The sequence below is a fragment of the Carlito syrichta genome, unplaced genomic scaffold (genome assembly GCF_000164805.1).
Source record: "Carlito syrichta isolate Samal-C Ts95f unplaced genomic scaffold, Tarsius_syrichta-2.0.1 Scaffold118186, whole genome shotgun sequence".
Taxonomy (NCBI): domain Eukaryota; kingdom Metazoa; phylum Chordata; class Mammalia; order Primates; family Tarsiidae; genus Carlito; species Carlito syrichta.
In genome coordinates, this window is record NW_007062282.1 from 171268 (window position 1) to 192200 (window position 20933).

Sequence of the window (20933 nt, forward strand, 5' to 3'; positions counted from 1 at the left end):
ATTTTATTGGAGTTGTTAATGAAAACTTACCTAGCCAGTGCATGATAGAAGGGGAATCCAACCATGTACAAAGAAAAAACATAGTCTGCCAATAAATCTGAGATAATACCTGTGACTAACATTGTATTATACCAGTGAGACCAAAAATCAAAATATGGGATTTCAAAGTCTTGTATTAAACAATGAATATTCATAAAATAAATATTTTTAATAACTTAGTATGTGCTAGGTGATGTGTTTTTCTTTTCTTTTTTTTTTTGAACTGGAGTCCCACTCCATTGCCCAGACTGGAGTATAGTGGCATGCTCCCGGCCACCACAGCCTCAACCTGCTGGGCTCCCACCATCCTTCCACCTCAGCCTTCCAAGTAGCCAGAACTACAGGCGCACGCTACCACACCTGGCTAGTTTTTTTTTTTTATTGTAGAAGACAAGTTCTCGCCAAGTTGCCCAGGTGGGTCTCGAACCCGCAGGCTCAGGCAATTCACTCGCCTCGGCCTCCCACAGTGCTGGGATTACAGGCTGAGCCACCAAGCCTGGCCAAGTCTTTTTTTTTTTTTTTAAATCAGAGTCTCATTCTGTGGCCCACGCTGGGTGCAGTGGCATGCACACAGCCACCACAGTCTCGACTTGCTGAGCTCAGGCAGTCCTTCCACCTCAGCTTTCCAAGTAGCTGGAACTACAGGCATGTGCCACCACACCCGGTTGATTTTTTGATTTACTGTAAAGATGAAGTCTCGCCAACTTGCCCAGGCTGGTCTTGAACCCCTGGGCTCAGGCAATCCTGTCACCTCTGCCTCACAAGTTCTGGGATTACAGGTGTGAGCCACCATGCCTGACCTTTTTTTCTTTTTAACTGTTTCAACCAATTATTTCTATTGCAATAAAACTGACAATGTAGCATCTTGAGACAGGGGTGAGAAAATTTAATAAAATATGAAAAGGAAATGGTTAAAATTGCTTCCCTAAAATTGTTCTCTAGTACTGCAGATCAACAAGGATGATGTAACTGCCCTCCACTGTAAAGTAGTATGCCTTATCCAGAATGGAAGTTTCAAGGAAGCCTTGAATGTTATCAATACTCACACCAAAGTGTTAGCCAAGTAAGTGATTCAGTTAATTGTGAGTTATTAGAAAAACTTTTGCTGTTACTATAATCTCTTCCATTTTTTTTCCTTCACTATTCACTGAGATTTTTTTAACCTTTCTTTTTTGTTTGTCAGTAGTGTTTCTACGAGTGGAATTAGTACTATTACTACACTTTTGGTTGTTGTGTTTGGGTTTTTTGTTGTTGTCGTTGTTGTTGCTTTTTTTTTTGGACTTTTTTTAAACCCCTGTTTCCCTTTGGATTACTAAGAAGGAGGTAAGCCATGGAAGGATGTAAAACATAAATATAAGAAGTCCTTGGATGGTACAGGGAGAACAAGTCAGTAGAAGTGGATTTTTTTTTTTTTTTTTTTTTTTTTTTTTGTGTTGGAGTCTCACTCCGTCCCCCAGGCTGGAATGCATGCAGTGGCACACTCACGGCCACCTCATCATCGACCTGCTGGGTGCTGGTGATCCTTCTGCCTCAACCTTTCAAGTAGCTGTAACTGCAGGTATGCGCTACCATGCCCAACTAGTTTTTGATTTATTGTAGAGACAAGGTCTCACCAAGTTGCCTGGGCTGGTCTCGAACCCATGGGCTCAGCCAATCCACTCACCTCGGCCTCTCAAAGTGCTGGCATTACAGGCTGAGCCACCGAGCCTGAGCGAATTTTTTTTAAAAAGGCACAGAGGGCAGAACATGTAGGGTAGGGATGTATAAGTGTGTAATATGTAGGCGTCTAAGTTGATAGATGTCTCTTAGATGATATGGCTATCATACCCTGACCCCTGTGCCAGGCTCCACTGGAAATTGTTCATGAGAGTGTGGTTTTAGGCTGAGATCATTCAGTGTCAGAGTCCTTTAACAGTTTCTAGAGCATATAGCATTTTTCAAAACTTATCTTTTTATTTATCATTTCATGAAATGTGAACTTATTTCTGAATTGTTTCTGTAACTTGATTTTTATTTTTTTTACTGTCATACCTTGACCCCAAAAGAAGTTTGTTTTGAAATTAAGTTTGTAGACCAGGCGTGGTGGCTCATGCCTATAATCCCAGCACTTTGGGAGATGGAGGCGAAGGGATTGCCTGAGCCCATGGATTCAAGACCAGCCTGGGCAACTTGGCAAGGCCTTGTCTCTAAAATAAACCAAAAAATTAGCTTGGCGTTGTGGCATACACCTGTAGTTCCAGCTACTTGGAAGGCTATGGTGGAAGGATCGCCTGAGCTCAGCAGGTCAAGGCAGCGGTGGCCATGAGTGTGCCACTGCCCTCCAGCCTGGGTAACAGAGTGAGACTCCTACTCCAAAAAAAGGAAAAAAAATTGAGTTTGCAGGATATTTATTCTTTAATGTGATACTGGCTTATAAGGTGAAAACAGTATATAGTATACTTTCTTTGTAAGAGAAAAAATGGTAGACGAATTTAAATATGTATTTATCTATATTTGCAAAAACAGAAGGAGAGAAACAATGAATAAAAGTTGTCACTTGTAGAGAGTGAGTAGGAACACATTAGATTTGAATAGCAGTGGGAATAAAGCATCTTAGTGTATGTCATTCTGTTTGTATATTTGAGCTATATAGATGTATTATGACTAAAAACTAATCTTAAAACTTTATTAAGAATAAAAGGCAGCCAGGTGTGGTGGCTTACACCTGTCATCCCAGCACGTTGGGAGGCGGAGGTGAGAGGATTTCCTGAGCCCAGGGCTTCAAGACCACCCTGGGCAACATGGGAAGAAGACCTCGTCTCTACAATAAATCAAAAAATTAGCCTTACGTGGCAGTGTACACCTGTAGTTCCAGCTACTTGGAAGGCTGAGGCAGAAAGATTGTCTGAGCCCAGCAGGTTGAGGCTACAGTGGCCATGAGCATGCCACTGCTCTCCAGCTTGGGCAACAAGAGTGAGACTCTGACTCAAAAAAAGAATAAGAGAAAAGTAAGGGAGACCCTTTATTCTACTGTTAAATATGTTCATATAAGATTAACTGTTTTGAATTTTGATCATTTTGTGAAATAAGGGAAATTTTCAAAAAATTGTCTTTGATAATTCTTGAATAAGAATATTTTAAAAACTTCTTGTTAGGTAAGTAAATAAAGGATGTTTGCCATTTGCTTTGATAAATATTTTTTCTCATGTGTTATGGTTGAAACTACAAAATGAGGTATCACAGAAATGTAGATGAATATTTAAGCGTGTGTATGTAAGCAGTATAGTTGTATTTACCAATGGCTTGATTGCAGGTACTGTGTTCTTTTACGATTTCTAGTTATTTTTTCTTTGCTAATCATTTGTTTCTTAAACAAGTTAAAAGAAGCATTATGGCTTATTATTTTATTAGTGGATTTAAGAAATTTCTAAAATAACCCATTTAAAACAGTGTTCAAATTGTCTTCGTATCTAAGACAATTATTTATTTAACTGATTGATGATTTCCTACTTGAATGTTTGTTTCAAGAGGTCAGTAATTCTAAGAAGAATAGCCATGAAGCAGAGGCTAGGGAAATAGATATAATATATTCTGCCATGTGTGAGCTATCTGATCATTGGAAAAGTCACTAGCCTTTGTCAATCTTCCATCTGTTGTTATGAGGATTAAATAAATTAATATGTGAAGTGCTTACAGCAGTGTCTGGCATATATAGTGGGTGCTCTGCATTGTTAGATAATAATCAGACATTGATTTTTTTCCTTCTTCAGTAACTCTCTCTCCTTTGAGAAGGCATATTGCGAATATAGGCTGAACAGAATTGAGAATGCCTTGAAGACAATAGAAAGTGCCAACCAGCAGACAGACAAACTGAAGGAGCTTTATGGACAAGTGGTAATTACTGCTTTAAAATACCTGTTGACAGTCATCCTGAGTGAGCAAGACTTTACCTCTAGCAAGGAGCAGGGATGAGGAAACCCAGCCCATCCTGATACTCCACAAAATTGGCCACCAAACCAGTTCTTGAGGATTGAACATATTCCCTCTTTTTGATCTTCATATGAACAGTCGCATGTGTAGAGTTCAATGAACAAATGACTTCCTTGGGGTATTTAGAAAATTAAAGAAAATAGAAGAACTATTCTATGCAATTTAGAGTTAGTTGGAAAGATGAAGTCCAGTGAGCTTATACACAGCTTTGAAATAGTATATCTTTTAGCACTTCACGGTATTTTAAGTTGAAAGGAAAATTATGATGAATAAGAATTTGAATGACTTCAGCTAGTCCATGAAATTTTGGACATATTTTATTCCAAAAGGATTTTGAGACATAAATTAAGCCTAATGTAAAATAAGGCTATTCATGAGGAGAAAGAGGACAGAATGTGTACATTAGAGCTAGCAAAATCCTCTTAAAGATTTTCTAAATGTCGGCCAGGTGCAGTGGCTCACACCTATAATCCCAGCACTTTGGGAGGCCAAGGTGAGTGGATTGCCTGAACCCACGGGTTCGAGACCAGCCAGGGCAACTTGGTGAGACTTCATCTCTACAATAAATCAAAGTGAGCCACTCTACAGCAAATAAAAAAATTAGCCGGGCATGGTGACGCATGCCTGTAGTTCCAGCTACTTGGAAGGCTGAGGCAGAAGGATCGCCTGAGCCCAGCAGGTTGAGGCTGCGGTGGCCACCATTAGCGTGCCACTGCTCTCCAGCCTGGGCAACAGAGTGAGACTCCGGCTCAAAAAGAAAAAAAAATTTTTTTAATGTCAATTTAGAGCAAATGAATAAATGTTCAGTATATTGAACAAACTGTTCCCAAGAGATAGTATGGGTTTAGCAGTACTGATGGGTTACAGGATGATGTGGGCAAATTCATGGATTGTAGGTTTATAAGGAACTTTTCTGGGTACAGTGGTTCACAACTATAATCCTAGCACTTTGAGAGGCCAAGGCAGGAAGATCACTGAGACCAGGAGTTCCAGACCAGCCTAGGCAACATTGCAAGACCCTCACCTCTACAAAAAAATTTTTTATGATGCTAGCCAGACATGATGGTGTAGTCCTAGCCACTTGGGAGTCTGTGGGGGGAGGATCACTTGAGCCCACACATTTAAGGCTACGATGAACCATGATTGTTCCACTACACTTTAACCTGGGTGACAGAGCAAGACCTTTTCTCAAAAAAAAAAAAAAGTTCAAGGTGAGTTTCAGCATTTTGAGGTTGACAAAGACCACTAGTCTCTGTCTTTCTTAGTTAACTAATTGACCTTGAATAGCAGTTATTGTTCTTTTAGTACAGCTTGAATGAAATAAGCAGGGATTATTTTGTGTCTGCTTGAGACTAACTTTTACAATGACCGGCTTCTGAGGAATACAAAATGAAGATTATGTATATAGTGAACTAGGAAATATTAGGTCTTTTTGTTGACATTTATTTTTGTTCCTATTTACCGTGGCTTAGTAATCATTTTTTGTTGTGAAAAAATTTCTTCATTGTAATTCAAGTGTAGGTAATAGGGCTGAATTCTGTAGAAAGGTTTCTTTTTATAACTCATTTAGGCACTTAACTAACTTCAAGAAGAAAGAAAATGATTTCTAAACTGAATCATGCTACGAACTTTCAATATAGTAAAGGTTCATTGCAAGTAACTTGTTGAAGATATTACTAGCACACAACTAATTTAAAAATTATACAAGATGAAGAGTTGATTGTTCATGTTATGAAGAATTAGGATTCCTACTTAGTGGTTCCAGAAATGTTTGTGTAGAGTTAGAGACAACACTAAATTTGTCTCTGGTGTTTAACTTGCTCTCTGTCCTTCAGTTATACCGTTTGGAACGCTATGATGAGTGCCTAGCAGTGTATAGAGATCTCGTCCGAAACTCCCAAGATGATTATGATGAGGAGAGGAAAACAAACCTTTCAGCAGTTGTTGCAGCTCAAAGCAACTGGGAAAAAGTGGTCCCAGTGAGTATCAGCCATGAAGTAATACAGCCATGAAGTAATATCCGTACCTAGTGTTTGACTGGTCTTTTGCTCCGTGACAGGAGAACTTGGGCCTCCAGGAAGGCACGCATGAACTGTGCTACAACGCTGCCTGCGCGCTGATAGGACAAGGGCAGCTGAGCCAGGCAATGAAGATCCTGCAGAAGGCCGAAGGTGGGACGTTTGTTAAAGTGATCTGTGAATATAATGTGAATATAACTTTGCAGACAGAGCATCTTCTAAGATTGCATCTGACTTTTGTGAAGTTGTTAAATGGAAGCTATTGATGCGGTGAGAGTTTCTGAGTTCATCTACTCTTTCTCTTTTTGACTGTCTCTCTCCTCGGTTTCTGTCTAATCCCTAAGCCAGTCCGTTTGCCCATTTTCAGCCACACAAGAGCTTACTGATTGAATTTTGAGGGGTAGGTTTCAAACATGTTACTATGAATGTTATATGTAAATTGCGTTAATTAACGTCAAGCATCTACAATAGTATATAGTATAAAATAAAAGCATTCAGTAAATACCATCCTTGTTGTTAAACAAGTACTCAAGTAATATGTTGTGCCTGTGTTTGTGCTCACAGACACTACATTGATGTATTGATAGCACCATTCAAGCACATGTGTTTTTGTTTGTTTGTTTTCCTTTTAACTTTTTTTTATTTTTTATTTATTTATTTATTTTATTTTTTATTTTTTTTTTGAGTTGGAGTCTCACTCTGTCGCCCAGACTGGAGTGCAGTGGCCGCTTCTGACCACCGCAGCCTCGACCTGCTGGGCTCCAGCGATCCTTCCGCCTCAGCCTTTTGAGTAGCCGGAATTACAGGCACACGCTACCACACCCGGCTGATTTTTTTTTTTTATTAATTGTAGAGATGAGGTCTCGCCTGCCCAGGTGGGTCTCGAACCCGCGGGCTCAGGCAATCCACTCTCCTCAGCCTCTCAAAGGCGCGGGATTACAGGCTGAGTCACCGAGCCTGGCTACTTTTTTTTATTTTTAAAGATGTGGGTTACAATTCTGGCTTAGGTATACAAGTGTTCATTCTGTAGGTACCCTCAAGCACATGTTAACTATACTTAGGATTTTTTTTTGTTTGTTTTTTGTTTTTTTGAGTTGGAGTCTCACTCTATCACCCAGACTGGAGTGCAGTGGGCGCTCCCGGCCACTGCAGCCTTGACCTGCTGGGCTCCGGCGATCCTTCCGCCTCAGCCTTGCAGTAACTGGAACTACAGGCGCACGCTACCACACCGGCTAATTTTTGATTTATTGTAGAGATGAAGTCTCGCCAAGTTGCTCAGGCGGGTCTCGAACCCACGGTCTCAGGCAATCCACTCACCTCAGCCTCCCAAAGCGTGGGATTACAGGCTGAACCACCGAGCCAGTCTTAGGATGTTTCCATATATAATATTTATATGCTTTGAAACTTAATTTTAAAAAGTAATTTATTAGAGAACTTACGTCTCAATTCCTGAAATATTGCGACTTTTCTTCTGCATATTTTTTCCCTGAAAGCTATAAAAGTGATATTGTAGGAACTGCAGTGAATGGTGGAAAGGAGAAAAAGATTAAACAAGGTCTGGTGTTTTTTGTTTTTGTTTTTTGGGGTTTTTTGAGTCAGAATCTTAGTCTGTTGCTCACGCTGAAGTGCAGTAGCATGCTCACAGCCACCACAGCCCCAACCTCAACCTATTGGGCTCAGGTGATCCTTCCACCTCAGCCTTCCAAGTAGCTGGAACCACAGGCATGCACCACCACACCCGGCTAATTTTTTGATTTATTGTAGAGGCAAGGTCTCGCCATGTTGCTCAGGCCGGTCTCGAACTCCTGAGCTCAGGTAATCCTTTTGCCTCAGCCTCCCAAAGTGCTGGGATTACAGACTTGAGCCACTACTCCTAGCACAAGGTCTATTTTACTATTAGGTGTTGAAAGTTAAAATAACAGCAAAGGTTAGAGCTTGATGAGCAGCAAAATCTGTTTAAGAATTATAATTTCTTGATCATACATCGCAGGTTTGAATATAAAAGTAGTACATGCTGTGCAGTGAGCAATTTGGTGATTTGATCCAGCAATTTCAATTTTAGAAATTTATTTTAAGGAAATAGTGAGATAAATTTACATATGTATATATGAATGTTAACTGAAGGGACAACCATAAGAACAAAAAATTTAGAAACAGCATGAGTGTCTGTGCTGTTAAGATGGGCTACATTTTACTATAATCTCAGAGTAGGTTATACAGTCATTAAAACCAATAACAAAAAATAAGACAGTAATGTAGCATCTCTGTTTATTTATTTATTTTTGGAGTTGGAGTCTCACTCTGTCACCCAGGCTGGAGGGCAGTGGCACTCTCCCGGCCACTGCAGCCTCGACCTGCTGGGCTCAGGCGATCTTTCCACCTCAGCCTTCCAAGTAGCTGGAACTACAGGCTTGTGCCACCAGGTCTATCTAATTTTTAATTTATGTTAGAGATGAGGTCTTACCAAGTTGTCCAGGCTAATCTCAAACTCTTGGGCTCAGGCATTCCTCTTAACTCAGCCTCCCAAAATGCTGGGCCTATAGGCGTGAGCCACCGTGTCTGACTATGTTTATTATAAATTAAAGATATCCCCACAACTTCATAATAAAAAATAAATAAATAATTTAAAGTAAAAAAAAAGATATCTACAGGATATTGAATGGCAGAAGTGAAGTTTCAAAATAGGTATACAATGTTTCACTTTCATTTTAAAATGCAACTGTACATTTATATTTTTAAAAATGTAAGCTGGGTATGGTGACTTGTGCCTGCAATTCCAACTATTTAGGAGGCTGATGCAGGAAGATCGCTTGAGCCCAAGAGTTTAAGGCTGCAATGAACTGTGATCACACCACTGCACTCTTAGCCTGAGTAACAGATGAAGATCTTGTCTCTTTGAAAAAAGAAAACTCACATTAAAAAACTAAATAACTGAAATGCTAGCAATATTTATCTCTGGATGGCAGGGTTATTTATTTTTATACTTTTCTAATATCTGATTTTTTATTATCGATGTTTATTATATTTATATATTTTTTAATTCTCTTTAAAAATTGTTTTAGGATAGAGACAATGAATGAAAGAAAATTGCCAGAGAGCTAGAAAAATCAGAGACTGATAATATTTATGTGGTGTATTTGATGCTGATGTAAATTTCAAATTTGTTTGTTTTTATGATTATCTTGGAATCTTCTGCCCAGCAATTTAGTGTTTGTTATTTGGGATAGTGAAAGGAATGGGATTTACTCAGCAGTACTACCGTTAAAACAATTTTTCTTCTATAGATCTTTGCCGCCGTTCGTTATCAGAAGACTCTGTAAGTATTCCACTATTAAACCCAAATGTTGCACATTCGATAGAAATTAATAGGCAGCTTCATTGTACTATTACTGATTTTTAAAGAGGCTAAGGATTCATTAAAGAGGAATCACACTAGAAACTACCCTTTGACCAGTTATTTGGTGAAGTCTATTAAAATGAGAAATCATAATACACAAATTTTTCATACCTTTATCAACTGATCTTAAATTTGTACTATGCAAATTCATTCTACTGTTTTAGTGTGTGGGACTACAGTCTTTGAGTACAGGTCTGCGCATAGTGTTCCATGCATATTTCTTATATAATGCACATGTAATCCAGCATTCCTGATTTCCACTTTTATTTTTTTGTTAAGTACAACAGTGTCATAGAGACACTCAGAAAGCATTTCATTAGGGTACCTGTAGGTGTTAACTTTTACTGTTTTTTGGCTCACAACTAATTACACAGTACTGTTCTTTAGGAACTTGCCTTTGTCAAGTCTTTCTGAGCATTCAACATGATTTACATTGATAAATATCTCATTTCACATTCATAGTTCTTCTCGTAAATATTTAAATTTTATCATTTCTTTTTGTTTTTTTTTTTTGACTTGAAGTCTCACCCTGTCACCCAGACTGGAGTGCAGTGGCCGCTCCCGGCTACTGCAGCCTTGACCTGCTGGGCTCCGGTGATCCCTCCACCTCAGCCTTCCGAGTAGCCAGAATTACAGGCACGTGCTACCACACCTGGCTGATTTTTTTGATTTATGATAGAGATGAGATCTCGCCAAGTTGCCCGGGGGGGTCTTGAACCCTCGGGCTCAGGCAATCCACTCACCTCAGCCTCCCAAAGCGTGGGATTGTAGGCTGAGCCACTGAGCCTGGCTGTTTTACCATTTCTTTTTCTTTTTTTTTTTTGAGTTGGAGTCTCACTCTGTCACCCAGACTGGAGTGCAGTGGCCGCTCCCGGCCACCGCAGCCTCGACCTGCTGGGCTCCGGCGATCCTTCCGCCTCAGCCTTCCAAGTAGCCGGAATTACAGGCATGTGCTACCACGTCCAGCTGATTTTTTGATTTATTGTAGAGATGAGGTCTCGCTGCCCAGGCGGGTCTCAAACCCGCGGGCTCAGGCAATGCACTCACCTCAGCCTCCCAAAGGCGCGGGATTACAGGCTGAGCCACCGAGCCCGGTTACCATTTCTTTATCAAACACAGCTGGCCTAGTGGGTTTGGAAACAAACACATCTGACTCCTGGTCAGCACACACTCACCAAGTGAGAGCAGGAATGCTGGGTTAGTGGGAAAGAGTATTCTTTGTACAGGAGCTTAGTCAGCCTTTTCAGAATGAATGGAGAATATAGACTAATCTGCAGTCACTCCTTTATTACAGAACCAGTTCAGTTATAGAATTAAACTTTATGTTCAGAGTTCCAAATTTTGCTGTTAATTAGAACTTTGTAAGCTTTGTAGTATTGGCATTATGGTAGAATAGAGAGAAAAGCATTTTTGAAATGTGTTCTTATGAGAAAATTATGTTTCCAGAAGTTATGAGAATCATTGTAAAACGTTTACACCTGCATGCTGGTTTTTTACCTTTTTTAAATTTGTGGGCTTTAGAGGATAATAATGATCAGTAAATGGTATTCCTGAACTTAACTGCCATGGTCTTCCAGGCTTTTTGCCATTTTCACTTAAACTTCTCTGTTGGTAGCAGTTCCTACATTTCAAAGAACTTACTGACTCTAAGGGAAAATTCCTGAAATTATATGTCTTCTTTGTAATTCTACATCTTTCAAATGTTTGGATCATTTGGTAAATAGGTCGTTTTGAAAATTTATAACAAAAAAATGTTTATTTTGCTTAGGATGGGACTGAGGAAGACCCACAGGCAGAGCTGGCCATCATTCATGGTCAGATGGCCTATATTCTGCAGCTTCAAGGTCGTACAGAGGAGGCTCTGCAACTTTACAATCAAATAATAAAACTAAAGTGAGTTATTAAAAGGAAGTGTCTTTTATAGGAGGTAGGGGGTTTCTTTTCCTTTTTTTTTTTTTGAGTTGGAGTCTTACTCTGTCACCCAGACAGGAGTGTAGTGGCCACCCCCGGCCACCGCAGCCTCCACCTGCTGGGCTCCAGCGATCCTTCGCCTCAGCCTTCCAAGTAGCTGGAACTACAGGCGTGCGCTACCACACCCGGCTAGTTTTTGATTTACTGTGGAGCTGAGGTCTCACCAAGTTGCCCAGGCTAGTCTCGAACCCGCGGGCTCAGACAATCCATTCACCTCAGTCTCCCAAAGCGTGGGATTACAGGCTGAGCCACCGAGCCCAGCTGGGGTTTCTTTTTAAAGGTTTGTTTGGTTCTGACTGTTGCTTGTTGTTCACAGACCAACAGATGTGGGATTATTAGCTGTAATTGCAAATAACATCATTACCATTAACAAGGTATGGACTACCCATGGCTTTCCTACAGGTATATTTTACCCTGAATGCTGATTCCCCTAGTTTTGTTCTAGGATAGGATAAGTGTTCTTTTTAACATGACAGAAAAAGTTCAGTTATAGCAAAATCACAATGGAGAGTATTATTTAATTCTCATAATGATGATGATTCTGCAATGTATATTTAAGTAATAAAACTTTTTTGTAGTTGCAGACCCTAGACTTTAAAATGCTCCCCTTTCCCAATTTATGATAATACAGAGAATCTCTCTTTGTTAGAGATATAAATTACCGGGGACTTTTTTGAGTCAAGTTCTTATTCTGTCACCCAGGTCGGAGTGCAGTGGCACAATCACGGTTCACCATAGCCTCAACTTCCTGGGCTCAGGTGATTCTTCCACCTCCACTTCCCCAGTAACTGAGACTACAGGGACTTACCACCATGCCTGGCTAATTGTTTAATTTTTTTGTAGAGACAAGGTCTTGCTATGTTGTTTAGGCTGGTCTTGAACATCTGGGCTCTAGCAATCCTCTGGCCTCACTTGTTGTACTTTGTAGGTAGTACATTTTTTACATATTAAAGCTTTGTGGCAACCCTGTGTTGAGCATGTCTATTGATTGGTGTGATTTTTTTCAACAGCATGTGCTCATTCTGTGTCTCTGTCAACATTTTTCAGCAATAAAGTTTTTTTTTCATTAAGATGAGTACTTTTTCTTAGACATGCTATTGTACACTTTTCTACAGTATAGTATAAACCTAACTTTTATATGCACTAGGGAACCATAAAATGTGTAACTAACTTTATTGCAATATTTGCTTTATTGCAATGGTCTGGAACCAAACCCAAAACATCTCCCAGGTATACCCATTCAAAGAAGAATGAATTACTTTCCTCATTTGTCATCTAAACTCTAGAGGACATAGCTTGTAGAAATTGCAAGATTATGTATTTTTGTAGTTCTAATACATTGTAAGATTTGTGGTATTCCTCCTTTTTCCCTTCAAAAAGCTCGAAACAAGTGGTTAATAATGGAAAGATAAACATTTTGATCTCTTTCCCTTCAAAGTATCTCATTTGTTTTTAGAAAGGACTCTCAAAGGTGTGGGGCTAAATCATGGGATTAAAATATGTATGTACACTGGTAGATTTGAATTGCAGAGATTTTGTTTACTTCTGTGATCCCAGAACCCAAGACACATTTATTGCCTCTTATTAGCGTAGTTGCCTAGTTAGACATATATTTAAGCTCTCTTGTTGTGTTTATACAAAATTACCAAATGAAAGAAGAATAAGGCCTGGAGTGTTGAAAGAGATGAAATGTGAGACTCTGTTAATGGTTGTGAAACTTTTCTTTGTTAGGACCAAAATGTCTTTGACTCCAAGAAAAAGGTGAAATTAACCAATGCAGAAGGAGTGGAGTTTAAGCTTTCCAAGAAACAGCTACAAGCTATAGAATTTAACAAAGCTTTACTTGCTATGTACACAAACCAGGTAGGTAATAGACCTTTGGCGTCCTGGCTAACTAAATCTTTTGTAATATGGCATAGGAGGAGTAATAGGGGTTTAGTCCAAACTGTTTGTGTTTTTTGTTTATATTTTGTCTTAAACTCATAAATACATCTTTTTTCTTTCAGAATGTCATATCATAGATTTTCTTTATTAAACAAATAATTTGCTGGATTCCTTGTAAGAGTTTGGGGTTGATAGCTTTTAAGAGGAAGAAAACAGTATTCACAAGTTTAAATAAGATGACTTTCTCATTACCTCATTTCTGATCTCTCTAAATTAAGATAGAATCATCAAAGATGCCAACCATAATTAAAGATTTAAGATCCATCTTTCTTTTTAACTGCATGTAATCACTATAGGTTATAAATGTTAAGGAGATCAATTCTAACTCCAATGTGCATTCTAATTAAATTCTGATTTTATACTCTTAAATCAGAAGTTTTTAGTGGGAGTTTGAGATGCAGTAATGTTTTTAATTATTTCTAATTGAGTCAAGTTATTCTCAGTACTTTAGTGAGAAAACTTATATATTTTGTTGTTTTTGAAACAAATGCTTATATTTGATGTGTTGTGGGTTCTTTTTAAACAATTCTGAAGTTTAGGCATCCAAGTGAACGTTTAGAATTCATCCTTTACTAAAAACGTTTAGAACTCATAGATTAAATTCAGCAAATGGAAATCATTTTCTTACCGAAAAAAAAAAATTGAGGCTACTGTAAACTGATTCTTCACCCCAGGCATTTCTTCACTTACTATTTTGTTTCAACTGATTTTCCCATCCTTTTCTTTTTGGCCTCTTAGTGTTTAATTTCATTAACCAGTTTATTTTTGTTGCGGGATGGCATCGTCTAGGCAGAACAGTGCCGCAAAATATCCACCAGTTTACAGTCTCAAAGTCCTGAGCATCTCCTGCCTGTGTTGATCCAAGCTGCCCAGCTCTGCCGTGAAAAGCAGCACACGAAAGCAATAGAGCTGCTTCAGGTAAAGGAATTGTATGAAGGAGGTGTCAGGCATTTGCAGCCTTGCTTCATTTTCGTTATGCTGTGATAACCTACAAGCATGCAAATTTGATGGGAAAACTAATAGTTAATGTACCACCACACAAATTCCAGTGTCACTTTAGTTAATTTCCAGGTTACAACTTTGTTTTATATTAATTTTCATTGTGTAAATATTTGTCATAAACCATGAAGAAGGCTTTTTTATTTGGAGACCAATTTAACATTAGGTAGGGGGTTGTTTTAGCTCATAATACCAGAACTTACTTAACCTGTATTTCAATAATCTGGTCTCCAGTGAGTCCTACTCCAAAACCTCAAACAATTACAGAGATAGTGACTTCGTTTTTATCAACCCAAGCCAGCTATTACATTACATGTTTGGATTTTCTGTGTGTACACTACCTTAAGAAGCAGGACAAGGCAAAATTAGGACCATCCTGAGAGGCAAAGTTGCCTAGCAGGGATCTTCAGTAAGAAAGCACCATTTATTTTCTTTAAGGGAAAAAAAATCTCTCTAGTAATCTTTATTACAGTTGACCCTTTGTATCCTTGGGCTTTGCATGTGAGGATTCAACCAGTCATGGATTTAAAAGTATTTGAGGGAAGAATTCACGGTTGTATTTGTACTGAACGTTTACAGACTTTTAGAAAATCATTATTTCCTACACAGTACAACAACTATTTACATAACATTGATCTTGTATTAGGTGTTAGAAGTAACCTAGAGATGATTTAAAGTATATAGGAGGATGTGTACGGGTTATATGCAAATCCTAGATATCACTTTATATAAGGGACTTGGAGCATCCTAAGATTTTGGTACAAGGGAGTTCTGGAACCAATATCGCACAGATACCAAGGGATGGCGTATTTCTCTGTTAATGACTTCCAGAAAACTTTACATTATTGCACTTACTTTTAGAGCATGTCTTTAAAAGCAAAGTGGGTGTTGTATAAAATTTTTCCCAAGTGAAGATTTTTACCTGAAACCAAAAATTTAATATTTAAAAACTGGATTTAAAACTTTATGTAGCTGAGTTAAGTAATTGTAACCTATACAGTTGGTTGTGTAAATTAAATGTAATTTTTTCCCTCTGCTTAAAAAAAATAATTTAGGAATTTTCAGATCAGCATCCAGAAAATGCAGCTGAAATAAAACTGACCATGGCACAGCTGAAAATTTCCCAAGGTATTAATGATGATTTTCATCATGATTAAAATATCACTTTATCATATGTTTAAAATGATACTGAAGTTGTCAACTATGTGATTTTAAATTGTTTTCTGTGAAAGAAAAGCATAATAAATATTGTTTCGACCATGAAGCTAGATTGTGTGATCTCCACCGGTTTTAGTATTGAGGTAGTTGGCCCTTTCCTTTGATATTTCTAAATTGTTAGAATGATTCTCAGTTTATGCCTTGAAAGTCAATAGAAGCAAAGAATTTTGCTGTTTCAAAAGACCATACTACTCAAACTTCCTGAGTACGGCACATGTAGAAATGCTCGTGTCTATCCCTTGGTAATATTTGCATGAAATAAGAAAAGGATTGCTTTGCATCTTACTTTGCAGCGTTTCTTAGCTGATCCTTTATCCTTACTTCATTTATATTTTGCACCTATATCTTTGGAGTAGGGGGAAGGTAATGGAATTGAATGAGAACTGATGTGTTTGAGTCTGACAGAGAACTGCCAGTGTTTTTGGCTGTGATTTATGAACCAACTTTGAGTGATTATCTAGAGATGTGTTGTCTGGTATGGTAGTCACTAACCACATGTTGCTATTTTAAGTTTAAATTTAAAATTTGGTTCCTTGGTTGTGCTAGCCTCATTTTAGAACCTTAGTAGCCACATGTGGCTAGAGGACAGCACAGATACAGGACATTTCCATCATCACAGTAAGTTCTGTCCAAAAACTCTGGTCTAGAGCATGCATTTTCTTTTTTTTTTTTTTTTGAGTTGGAGTCTCATTCTGTCGCATACACTAGAGTGCAGTGGCTGCTCCCGACTACCGCAGCCTCGACTGCTGGTCTCCGGCGATCCTTCTGCCTCAGCCTTCTGAGTAGCTGGAACTACAGGCGCACACTACCACGCCCAGCTGATTTTTGATTTATTGTAGAGATGAGGTCTCGCCAAGTTGCCCAGGCGGGTCCCGAACCCGAGGCAATCCACTCACCTCAGCCTCCCAAGGCACGGGATTACAGGCTGAGCCACCGAGCCCGGCTGAGCATGCATTTTCAATGAGAATGACAGTTGGTCCCAAAAAAGTCTTGGGTTGTTACAATGACTGAAATGAAAATTTCATGGGTTGGAGGGAGGGAAGTTGGCAATTAGGAAAACAGTGTTTAGAAAGGCATCTCAGTAGGGCAGTAATGAAAACAGGGTTGAGAACCTGTTGTCTCCCTGTTACCTTTTTATTTTTTTTAAAGATGAGGTCTTGCTCTGTTGCCTGCTGTGTTATTTCTTCACATTCTTCCTTTGTCTCTTTTTCCTTCTCCTGCCCCTCTTTCTTCCTTCCCTTTCTCTCCCATTTGTCTTGTCACACCTGATGTTTAGGGTTGGTTTTTTTTGCTAGGTATATTTATCCTCCTGAAATTACTGAGTCTGTAATGGTTTTCTTGGTGTGTTTTTTTATTTTGAGTCGGGGTCTCACTCTGTTGTCCAGTCTGGAGTGCAGTGGCATGGTCACAGCTCGCTGCCTCCTTGATCTCTTGGCCTCAGGTGATCCTTCTACCTCAGCCTCCCTAGTAGCTGGGACTACAGGAGTACGTGCTCACACACAGCTAATTTTTTAATTTTTTGTTGAGGTGGGGTCTTGCTGTGTTGTCTAGGCTGGTCTTGAATTCCTGGGTTCAAGCAGTCTTCCTGCCTTGGTCTCCCAAAATGCTGGGATTACAGGTGTGTGCCACTGCGCCAGTTTTTTGTTTTTAAAGAATGGAAGGTTTAAGTTATTGAGGTTTACAGTGCGTGGAAAATTGGAATTTTAACACCATACAAAATTTTCCATTGCAATTCATGTCTACAGTAACATATTTTAAGACCTAGGGAAGGACCCCCACTTTCAAGTTACAGTCCGAAATAGAAGAAATAGAACTCATCAGACTGGGACTTGGGAGACTTATTTTCTGCTAGCGGCTCTGCCATTAACTTTCTTTGTGAGCTTAAGCAAGGTATATTATTTCTTTAGAACTCAATTTTATGATCTGTAATATGGATCGAGTTCACTATCCCCAAGAGCTTGTGTGATTAGAGATATTATAAAATATGACCAGTGGTCGCTTTCCTAAAGAATAGTGATGGGAGGAAGTAAAATTTCTTGTATTTTATGCTTTATTCAATGTGATGCTGACTGTGCTTTTAATTTCTTAAGGTAATATTTCTAAAGCATGTCTAATATTGAGAAGCATAGAGGAATTAAAGCATAAACCAGGCATGGTAAGTTTATAAATAAAACATTACAATACTGAAAAGTAATAGTATTGATAGCTTTTATTGTATGTCTGATGTGTAGTCACTTTAATTTCTCCTTTTCTTATATGTCAAAGGTAGCAGGAGTAGTTAACCCTTTGCACTCAGAGACAGCTCACGGATCATCTACCAGCAACTCGACTGCACTTTTTTTTGTGAAAAATCACTTCATATTTAGTAGTATAGTGTTGGAACCATTTGTTTTGATAATCATATTTGGCTTATAATGGAATTTTGGACATTGAGGAACTTATTTATGATGAATAAAAACCTAAATTTTATATCTTATATTTTTCTTTCTTTTTTTTTTTTGAGTCAGAGTCTCATTCTGTTGCCCAAGCTAGAGTGTAGTGGCACACTCACGGCTACCACAGCCTCGACCTGCTGGGCTCCAGCAATCTTTCCGTCTCAGCCTTCCAAGTAGCTGGAAGTACAGGCACATGATACCACGCCTGGCTTATTATTATTATTATTATTTGATTTAATGTAGAGATGAGGTCTCACCAAGTTGCCCAGGCTGGTCTTGAACCCCTGAGCAGTCCTCTCGCCTTGGCCTCCCAAAGTGCTGGGGTTACAGGCTTGAGCCACTGCACCCAGCTGTATCTTATATTTTTCTAAACTGCCCGACATGCATTGCAGGTACATCGATATATGTTGTGCAGTAGTAGTAACTTGTTTGATGTCTTCCACCCGGTGTTTTTCTATCTGAGCAGACAATGCAGCCTCATTTTCTTCCTCCCACATTACTAATATGTTATTTGAAGACAGTATGGAAAGACGCACTCATGATTCCTGAAAACCACTTCTCAACTGATGGCTCAGAAGCTTGACAAAATTCAAATGGGACATACATAGGTTTTTCTTTTTTTTTGGTTGCTCAGTACAGCATATAGGAGTTAATAATGCATATTGCTAGTCCCCACAATAATAATTTCCTCCACCATCTTAAAGATTTTCACAAAAAACAACATGTAGAAGCATATCGGTCCTCACAATCCACACCAGTCTTATTTACCAGATAACTTGGAATCATTTCAGGCTTTTTGACTGTTGTAATAGTTCTGCCATGTAATGTCCTTGTGGTAGATTTCATTCCTTCGTGATTCCAATGCTGACAATTGTAACTCTCCTTTTGTTCTTCCACACAAGAAGCATGAGATTATTTTTCCTATATGCTACTGTTTTTTTGTTAAAGACTTTGACTTTTGGATTTGTGCTGGCATTCCCTTTCAGTTGATTTTGGTTATACCAGTAAGATGATATTTCGTATTCAGTAGCTCTTCTGCTAGGACAATACTAGTGTAAAATCTATTAATAAACATGGGTATCCTGCTGCATTGGGAACTTGTTGGCACTGCTGTGAAAGCACTTCACACATTTTTTTCTTTCTACATAATGCCAGCCAATATTTTTACATATATCTCAGTGTATATTCTGTCTCTTTTTACTTTTTTATGCAGTTTGAAGGGAAAACTTCAAGGTAATACACATTTTTGAAAATTTGCTCTCGCATAAGTTTGTCCTATATAATCATCAGCAAGCTGTTTATGTTTCCTAAAGGGGTACATACAAGTGGTTTGTGAGGTTTATATGTCCCCTCAGAGGGACATCCACGTGCAAAGGGTTAAACTAATAACAGCTGTCCGGTGTAAGTTTAATTTCCTTCTGTGCTCTTCTGTGTAGTTTATTAGTTAGTCAAATGTGCCAGGCACTGTTTAGGCCTTATATTATTACTGAAAGCCAACCTCAGATAATCTCAGATCTGCATAGGGAATTTCTTACCCTAAACTGTTTTGTCATGTCATCAATGTGATTTCTTTGAGTTAAAATAATTTAGTAAGCCAGGCTTGGTGGCTCAGCCTGTAATCCCGTGCCTTTGGGAGGCTGAGGGAGTGGATTGCCTGAGCCCGCGGGTTCGAGACCCGCCTGGGCAGCGAGACCTCATTTCTACAATAAATCAAAAAATCAGCCGGGCGTGGTAGCGCATGCCTGTAATTCCGGCTACTTGGAAGGCTGAGGTGGAAGGATCGCCGGAGCCCAGCAGGTCGAGGCTGCAGTGGCCAGCAGCAGCCACTGCACTCCAGTCTGGGCGACAGAGTGAGACTCCAACTCAAAAAATAAATAAATAAAACTACTACTAATAATTTAGTAATAGTGACCAAAAAATTTAGTTTTCAGTTCTCTGATTATTCAATTATCACAGGTTTAGATCACTCATATACCTGTGATAGCAGCTGTTCCATAGAAGAAACGAATTCAGCAATGGTAGTATGTGCATACTGAATGGACTCTGTGTTTGTACTCTCTAAAACAGCTTGTTTGCAGGTGGCACCTAGTAATAATATGATAGTGCTTTCTCTTGAAGATTCATATTTTAAGGATTGTGGTACAATTGCTTTATCTTAGAATCAAATGTGGTATATGGCTGAAAAGAAAATGTTTCTAATATTTACTATCTAACCTTTTACTTTTCAAGGAATTTATCCATTTCATCTGGGTTGCTGAATTTGTTTGCTTAAAAGTTGTTCATAATATGTCCTTGTTATCCTTTTTTTTTTTTGAGTCAAAGTTTCACTCTGTTGCCCAGGCTGGAGTGCAGTAGCTGTTTCTGACCACCGCAGACTTGACCTGCGGGGCTCCGGCGATTCTTCTGCCTCAGCCTTCCAAGTAGCTGGAACTACAGCGTGCGCTACCACGCCCAGCTAGTTTTTGATTTATTATAGAGACGAGGTCTCACCAAGTTGCCCGGGCGGGTCTCAAACACGCGGGCTCAGGCAATCCTCTCACCTCGGCTTCCCAAAGTGCTGGGATTACAGGCTGAGCCACGGAACCCAGCCCTTTGTTATCCTTTTAATATCTGGACAACTGCTCTCATTCCTGACATTGGTTATTCATGTCTTTTGTTTTCCTTTTTTCTGACTAGTCTGACCAAAGGCTTATCACTTTTCATTGATTTTTCCTTTTTTTTTGAATCAGAGTCTCACTCTGTCGCCCAGACTGGAGTGCAGTGGCTGCTCCCGGCCACCGCATCCTCGACCTGCTGGGCTCCAGCGATCCTTCCACCTCAGCCTTCCATGTAGCTGGAACTACAGGCACGCGCTATCACGCTCAGCTGATTTTTTAAAATTTTATTTATTGTAGAGACGAGGTCTCGCCAAGTTGCCCAGGCGGGTCTCGAACCTACGGGCTC

The 20933-nt window shown here is 39.2% G+C and overlaps 1 protein-coding gene across 3 annotated transcripts in view; it reads left to right on the forward strand.

Moving 5' to 3' along the window:
* The window catches only part of SRP72 (signal recognition particle 72), a 35992-nt gene that overhangs the window by 2365 nt on the left and 12694 nt on the right, over positions 1 to 20933 (forward strand). For 2 of the 3 annotated variants that reach the window (XM_008047927.2, XM_021707483.1), the window contains exons 2-12: positions 982 to 1102; positions 3789 to 3912; positions 5844 to 5987; positions 6068 to 6179; positions 9311 to 9342; positions 11192 to 11316; positions 11711 to 11768; positions 13126 to 13257; positions 14128 to 14256; positions 15393 to 15465; positions 17646 to 17710. In XM_008047927.2, coding sequence (XP_008046118.1) covers positions 982 to 1102; positions 3789 to 3912; positions 5844 to 5987; positions 6068 to 6179; positions 9311 to 9342; positions 11192 to 11316; positions 11711 to 11768; positions 13126 to 13257; positions 14128 to 14256; positions 15393 to 15465; positions 17646 to 17710 — 1115 coding nt within the window. The remainder of the gene's footprint in view (positions 1 to 981; positions 1103 to 3788; positions 3913 to 5843; positions 5988 to 6067; positions 6180 to 9310; positions 9343 to 11191; positions 11317 to 11710; positions 11769 to 13125; positions 13258 to 14127; positions 14257 to 15392; positions 15466 to 17645; positions 17711 to 20933) is intronic. The other variant, XM_021707482.1, reaches the window with a different exon arrangement.